Source organism: Sinohyriopsis cumingii, chromosome 6 (assembly GCF_028554795.1).
Source record: "Sinohyriopsis cumingii isolate HCF-2022 chromosome 6, ASM2855479v2, whole genome shotgun sequence".
Taxonomy (NCBI): domain Eukaryota; kingdom Metazoa; phylum Mollusca; class Bivalvia; order Unionida; family Unionidae; genus Sinohyriopsis; species Sinohyriopsis cumingii.
In genome coordinates this window covers 1,895,244-1,903,792 of record NC_142966.1, presented here as the reverse complement: position 1 = coordinate 1,903,792, position 8,549 = coordinate 1,895,244, and the positions used below count along the sequence as shown (strand labels likewise).

General features: G+C 34.2%; 1 protein-coding gene across 3 annotated transcripts in view; it reads right to left on the bottom strand.

Annotated features, from left to right (window-relative positions):
* Nucleotides 1-507: 507 nt before the first annotated feature.
* The window catches only part of LOC149796268 (transmembrane protein 33-like), a 31,326-nt gene continuing 23,284 nt past the window's right edge, over nt 508-8,549 (bottom strand). For all 3 annotated transcript variants that reach the window (XM_089960907.1, XM_089960906.1, XM_089960905.1), the window contains exon 8: nt 508-7,717. In XM_089960907.1, coding sequence (XP_089817033.1) covers nt 7,579-7,717 — 139 coding nt within the window. In that variant the 3' untranslated portion in view covers nt 508-7,578. The remainder of the gene's footprint in view (nt 7,718-8,549) is intronic.

Here is an 8,549-nt window from a genome sequence, read left to right as displayed (position 1 = left end):
TTGCTCCAGTGTGAGTGTAGTTTGGACTAGTTCAAACGATGTGTGGTCGAAACTGAATGTTGTGGTGCGGCGGACGATCTAACCACTGGGCCACCAGAGCGGTTTTCAAGCATAACTGTTTAGAAATGAAATTTATGATGGACAGACAAATTCCTCACTCAAACAGGGGCAAAAACTCCATCAAATTTTGACAATTAAAAATGAAAATGAAACTTGACCTAGATCTCAGTAATAAGCAATCACATTTTATTTGAGTTCATAAAATTAAACAAAAAATACAGCAGAAACAAACTTTAGTATGGACTCAAGGAAATGTATAAAAAGATTAAAACTCCAAAGTAGTACAGACTCAAGGAAATGTCTGGACAGATTAACAATTCAAAGTAGTACGGACTCAAGGAAATGTATGGACAGGTTAACAATTCAAAGACCACTTCATGCCAACACACAGGCCATCAAAAGTATTGTTTCAAAACTATTTCAAATGAAAAAAGAACCAACTCTAAATTCCAATAAAATGTATTTATTTTCATCATCAATGACATTTAAGGATTCACAATGAAAACTAATTATTCAGACAGACATCACACCAAATAATATTGTTGACTACTCACAATTTATCTAATCTTCTGTTCCACACAATGCTTTGTCCCAAGAATGATATTATGTCAGCTAGACCTGGTTTCATAAAACATTTCAATTTTAGTATGTGCCCAACTCAAATTATTATCACAATATAAACTTTGCAAACATATAACTGTAATAAATTCCAAATAACTAGCCTGTATTGTTCCAAATAACTAGGCTGAAGTTTCTGTATTGTTCCAAAATAACTAGGCTGAGTTTTCTGTATTGTTCCAATAAATAGGCTGAGGTTTCTGTATTGTTCCAAGTAACTAGGCTGAGTTTTCTGTAATAAGTTCCAAAAAACTAGCCTGTGTTTTCTGTATTGTTCAAATAACTAGGCTGAGTTTTCAGTATTAAGTTCCAAATAACTAGCCTGTGTTTTCTGTAATAAGTTCCAAATAACTAGCATGTGTTCTCTGTATTAAGTTCCAAATAACTAGCCTGTGTTTTCTGTAATAAGTTCCAAATAACTAGCCTGTGTTCTCTGTATTGTTCCAAATAACTAGGCTGAGTTTTCTGTAATAAGTTCCAAAAAACTAGCCTGTGTTCTCTGTATTGTTCCAAATAACTAGGCTGAGTTTTTAGTATTAAGTTCCAAATAACTAGCCTGTGTTTTCTGTATTAAGTTCCAAATAACTAGCCTGTGTTTTCTGTAATAAGTTCCAAATAACTAGCCTGTGTTCTCTGTATTGTTCCAAATAACTAGGCTGAGTTTTCAGTATTAAGTTCCAAATAACTAGCCTGTGTTTTCTGTATTAAGTTCCAAATAACTAGCCTGTGTTTTCTGTAATAAGTTCCAAATAACTAGCCTGTGTTTTCTGTAATAAGTTCCAAATAACTAGCCTGTGTTCTCTGTATTGTTCCAAATAACTTGGCTGAGTTTTCAGTATTGAGTTCCAAAAATACAAGGCTGAGGTTTATGTATTAAGTTCCAAAATAACTAGGCTGAGTTTTCTGTAATAATTTCCAAAATAACAAGGCGGAGTTTTCTGTATTAAGTTCCAAATAACAAGGCCAAGTTTTCTTGATTAAGTTTTTAAAAAGAAACAAGGCAGAATTTTCTGTTATATGTTTATGCTGATTATCCTATTGTAACTAATAAAAAATTAGCACACCAAATTTTAGCTGACATTTTACTAAGAGTTGGGATGTTTTATGAAATTGGGATCACGAATCCTGGCAAATCTGGGTACAGCTGTTAGTGACACTATAGAAAAATTTCAATGAATAGTAATCACATGGTAGAAACTTCTTCCCCAATCCATGAACTACAAGTACTAATAAAGTCATGAAACTTTACACCCATGAAAACAAATGAATTCACAGTACACAACATTCAAAAACCATTAAAAGCAGAGTTTAGCATTGCTGTTGTAAACAGTAGACCTTACTATTGTTGTTACAGATATAGTAGACCATACTTTGTTGCTACAGATAGCAGACATAACTTTGTTGCCACTGACAGAAGACCTAACTTTGTTGCTACAGACAGTAGACCTAACTTTGTTGCTACTGACAGAAGACCTAACTTTTTGTTGCTACAGACAGAAGACCTAACTTTGTTGCTACAGACAGTAGACCTAACTTTGTTGCTACTGACAGAAGACCGAACTTTGTCGCTACTGACAGAAGACCTAACTTTGTTGCTACAGACAGCAGACATAACTTTGTTGCCACTGACAGCAGACATAACTTTGTTGCTACTGACAGCAGACCTAACTTTGTTGCTACAGACAGCAGACATAATTTTGTTGCTATTGACAGCAGACATAACTTTGTTTCTATAGACAGCAGACATAAGTGATGCTGCTTTAGAAAGTACACCCTCACCTTACTTTTGCTGCCATAAACAGTAGGCCTTAACACTGCTTGTGTCAATCAAAAGTGATACCTTTGTTTCATAATTCATCAGCTATTGATGCTTAAAGCATTATACTAAACGTAACAGGAGTACCTAGAAGGGACTGATGCTCTACTGGCCAACAAGAATTCCCAGGAACTCAGAATAAAACAATCACTGATATATTTCATCAATAATAAGACTTAAAATCAGCCAATGTGTATGTCAAATCAGCACCATTTTCTTTTAGAACCAACTAGACATCATAAGAATTCTGGTGGAAACTCCATATCAATGTCCTTTTGTTTAGAAGTGGTGATGACATATTTATTTTCAATACGTATGGTGATCAAAGTGGATATCAGACTGGCACCATTTTCATTTTTGACAAACTAGACATTACTAAAAATCATTTAGTGAAAACATCATCTTCATATTCTGATCCATTCTGGGGGAGCAATCATAACAAGATTTTCAATAAGGTCTCTGTGGAATCATACTGGATGTTCAAGTGGCACCATTTTAAGTTAGGACCAAAAAGACCAGATGACTGTACAGTTTTGTGGCAATCCTCCAATTAGTGAAAAAAACTTGTGCTAATGGATGGATGAGCAATGGATAACAGACCATCTCATATGCTCTTCAGGTCTGTCACCAGTAAATCTAAAAAGCAGAATCTAACTTTAAAAATTTACATATGCCTACAATGAGCCCACATATCATGGGCATGAGATCTTAATGGGCCCGACGTAGATTACACTGTCAAAAGAACAAAACCGTATGTAATTTTGCATATGCTCTATCGATAAAATGCGAAAATATTTATTTCCATTAAATATTTGGAGAAGTGTTCCCATTTAAAATCTGCAATATAAAAGCATTAAAAAAATTATTTTGCCTATAATAATTGGACATGAAAAATATGTATAATTTTAGATATTTACAAAAGATTACATGCAAGATTACTTGACAATAACTGAAAGGAAGTTAGTCAAAGAAATGAATGTCTCCATTGTAAGGCCTCAATGTAAATATCCACTGCTCAACATCCTTTGTAAAACTGCCATTGTAAAATCATTTCACTTGTCAGATAGGGAGTGAAGAGCAGCCAATTTGTTATACAACTTACTCCAAATCAAGTGCCTGCTGGTGTCAATGCCGCGTCTCAGAGTGCTAGACAAAGGTTATGGGAACTTGTTATACGTTTAATGTTAGAACAGAAAATACATTAAACCTACTGTAGTGGTCATCTCTCAATGCAGGACACCTGATTATAAAGGCAACACTATAGGTCCTACTGGCAACCTCTATACATGATATCTGATTATAAAAGGCAACATTTAACTGTCCTTTGTGGCAATATTTCTATACAGAACACCTGTGTCATTTGTGACAGCCTCTACCTACAGGACACCTGATTACAATGAGCACATTTATGACTCCTTACTGTTAATCACTATATATAGGACACTTGACTATATAAGGTAATATTTATAACTTTATGAACACAGCATTATACAAGGCATCTGCTTATAAAGGGTAAAATTTATTGTTTGATTTTATTAAGTTTATGGACACGGTTACCACAATATGAAGGACGCCTTTGAATGAAAAACACGTGTCCTTAGAAACGGTGTGAAATTAACTTTGTTCCATATATGCAGTATTTTGATACTTCTAATATTTTCAATAACGTAAGTCCTACTATTTTCAATGTGGACTAGCACATGTCAATACTTCTTTTTTCCTTGCTAGCAGTATGAGAACTAGCAAAATGCAAATATCATTTTTAAGCCGTGCATAAAGATCAAATGCTTTGGTCCCTTGATTGTCTTTCAAAGATAAATGTCACTATAATTCAAACTGTACAGCTTCATCAATGCTTGATACAAGGATTCTCAATATATTTAACTGCTTCAAATTAAATAAGATTTTCTAAAAATGAGACTGCTTTTTTTGTTAAGCCAGCCTTTTATTTACATACAAAAAAATTTAACATCGAGCTAATTCCAAACAAGCTACACTAGCATTGATTTTGGGTGTGGATAGACATATGGATACTAAAAATTGATCCCTAGGCTGAACTTTCTTCAAGGAGTCTCAACAAAAGTTGCACATATTGTAAATAATTTGTAGTTATCGTGTTCTTGTAGGAAATCAGATAAATATCATTTTGAAGAAGCATTGTGTCATCTGGTTATGAGTGGTACTTAAATGTTTTGACAGTCCCATCTGGTTATAACAGTAGCTAAATGTTTTGGCAGTCTCATCTGGTTATACATGGTTGCTGAATGTCCTGACAGTCCCATCTGGTTATAAATGGTAGTTAAAAGTCCTGACAATCCCATCTCGTTATAAATCGTTGCTAAAAGTCCTGACAGTCCCATCTGGTTATAAATGGTAGCTAAATGTCCTGACAGTCACATCTGGTTATAAATGGTAGTTAAAAGTCCTGACAGTCCCATCTGGTTATAAATGGTTGCTAAATGTCCAGGCAGTCCCATCTGGTTATAAATGGCACCTAAATGCCAATGAAAATGTGTCAATCAAGGGACACTGACATCCAGTAATGGGAAGTGATGCAATAATATAGACCTTCTTTATATTTATGATATTTTGGTGTGTCCAGTGTTAAATGCACATTATATGACACTATCACTTCAGCATATAGTACTCTGGTTATTTATACTGAAATAGCACATAATACAGTCCATTCCAACACTAAATTTACTCTGGTAATTTATGCTGAAATACCACATACTACAATACATTCCAACACTAAATTAACTCATATTTACCACTAATTTTGAAGTACATGTGCACCTACTCCTTGGTATGTTGCTAACAGTCACAAAGTTGTTGTCTCATTTGTTTGCCACCAAACTGTTTTAGTATGACCAAAATTGTAAAGAAAACTTTTTCATGGTAAACAATAAAGAACCAATTATTTCCACCTCTATGTATAAATCGTGTATATCATTTGTGGGTGATCTCAAAATACTCTACCTGAAAACTGAATATTAGAAAAAGATGTTGAAAAAATATATTGTCCAAAGTTTGCTATGGCCATGATACATAAATGCATGTGTGCAAGGGGAGACAACACAATTGACAGAGGTACACAAATGCATGTAAAGCATGACATTAACCCTTTATAAGTTGAACAATATTGCGTATCCAATTTGTACTCATGTGAGATAACTTTTGGTGGGTTTTTTGGTTGCCATAAGCTTGAATTTAAATATCCAATGTACACTTTCATGTGAAAATAACATCATCTCCCCCTCCCCCATCATCAGTAGCATGTTCCAAACCGACATACTGAAAAAAATTCACATTTTCTTGCAAAGTCACACAAATTGATGCACATAAGATCAGAATAAAATTAGGGTGATTATATCATCTAACACAACAGAACACTAACATCCAGTACTGTTCACATATAATAAATGAATTAGTAAATAACAATTAGGTTACCAAGTTTTATCTTTACAGAGGGACCTCCCATAATTAGAATTCTGTATCAGGTTTTTACAACAAATTTACTATTAACAGAAACTGACAAAATATAAATTAATTGAATGACCGTACCTATCACTAACTGCAGGTAAGCATGCCTGGTTGATTCAGGATAGTAAGAAAAGAAAATGAAGATACCATTTAAATACAGCTACTATTAAGAAATCTTTACAACACTGTGATACTGCCTTTACAACATAGTGACACTGCCTTTACAACACAGCAATACTGCCTTTACAACATAGTGACACTGCCTTTACAACATAGTGACACTGCCCTTACAACCTAGTGACACTGCCTTCACAACATAGTGATAGTGCTTATAAAGCAAACTAAAATAGGATACATGAACACATATAATTCTATCGATACATGAAACCTGTACTAGTGACCTGATTATGCTACTTATGTTAAATTCAGTAGTTTGACACATATGCACACACTATGCATTATCTACATTGCAATATCTGATACCTAAATCTAAGTGAGGAACTTAAAACCAAAATACACTGAATAATATAAATGAACTCTAGATGACCCCTATTTTTATAACACCAGTAAATACATCTGCAATGAAAAGATGTCTTAAAAGACCTGTGGTCTGTAGTCAGAACATCCTGAATGAAATGGTCATTAATTACAATAATCAAAAATAATTAATTAGGTTTCTTTTTTAATGTTCAAACTTACTGGGATGAAGACATTTCCATTGTTTAGTACAACCCATGCAACAATAACATAGTAGATGAAAAATATGCTAGTATGCAATTAAACATTATGGGATACAAGCAACTTCACCATCACAAAGAATGAGACATTTTCTGGGGTTCAATTTCCTCATTTTCTGCCTGAAAGTGATTTTGTAGGGACAACATATTTGGGGTTCATACATTAATAATATGATGTATAGGACAAGTCTGAGAGTAAGCAAACTTGTTTGGATTTAAATTTATTTAGTTTCGAGATCCACAAAAAGAACAAAATTCACAATGCAGCAAATATTCTTCATTTTACAGTACACAAAAATGATGATATCCATGAAAAAACAAAATACAAATACTGCAGCCAATTAAAATCTATAGTTGATCAGTTTTAATGAACCAGTCAATGATATTTTAATTTCAAATAATCTCCAACACGTGTTAGTATTGTAACAAAATCCCAGTGAAATTTCTGGTACTTTGACTAGTATTCCAGGTCTACGATTGGTATTCTGTTGTAAAATTACCAGAATCCTGACTGATTTTGTGTTGTAAAATTACCAGAATATTGACTGGTGTTGTATTGTCAAATTACCAGAATCCTGACTGGTACTGTGTTGCAAAATTACCAGAATCTTGAATGGTACTGTGTTGTAAAATCACCAGAATCTTGACTGGTATTGTGTTGTCATGCAGCATGATGGATGATGCTTTTCACAAAGTTTGTACACATTAAACTTCTTTCCCTGAAGCTTTACATAACAAATGTTTGTTTAATCAGCACCCTTACAAAAGTTTTGTACACATTTGAATACACGTAATATGAATAGAACACTTTACTAGACTAGTTTTCATATGGCTCCAGAAATGAAGACGTGCTTCTAATGCTATTCATTGCTGGGTGGGAACTTGTGGTGCCAGACGTGAGATTAAATTAATCACCTTGGAACATATATTTCGTACCAACTGTGGACATTGTGGTTTGTTGCAAATGTAATCTACTGTCACCCTCAACTCAGTGAACAAAGTTCTGAAGTGAAAGAAAGAAAAAATTCAATCAATTCATGGACATCAATGCATCTAACATGATTCAAAACTTTTCTAACAAAATATAATTTCTATTCCTAAATGACTCCTATGTTTTGGAGGTCTGAGTAAGCAAAACACTGTCACAGTTATTTGTGGAATTCAATGCATCTCATCTGAAATAAGCATTAAGGTTGCAACAGAAACCAAATTAAGAACTCGAGTCTCAAAGTGATGTACTTGACTCAGACACAAGAACTCTGAATTCTGGTTACCAATGGTACTATCTAGCCAGGTCAGAGAAATTGCCTAAATACCCATGCCATCCCAGACAGTTCTGAAAATTGTAATACAAAATATTTGTACATTTCCAAAAAAAACAAATGCTAAGCTTGCCCATGTATTTAGTATATGCACAATATATTATGCAAACAAATTAGAAAAATCACCCAATTACAAACTGGTCATATCTAAGTCTTCCCCCATCTGGAATGTTTGAAAAGGATAGCATAGTAGATCATCTGGGCCATATCTGAGTCTCCCCCAATTGGAATGTGTTAAAAGGGTAGCATAGTAGATCATCTGGGCCATATCTGAGTCTTCCCCAATTGGAATGTGTTAAAAGGGTAGCATAGTAGATCATCTGGGCCATATCTGAATCTTCCCCCAACTGGAATGTGTCAAAAGGATAGCATAGTAGATCATCTGGGCCATATCTAAGTCTTTCCGCAATTGGAATGTGTGAAAAGGATAGCATAGTAGATCATCTGGGCCATATCTGAGTCTTCCCCAATTGGAATGTGTGAAAAGGATAGCATAGTAGATCATCTGGGCCA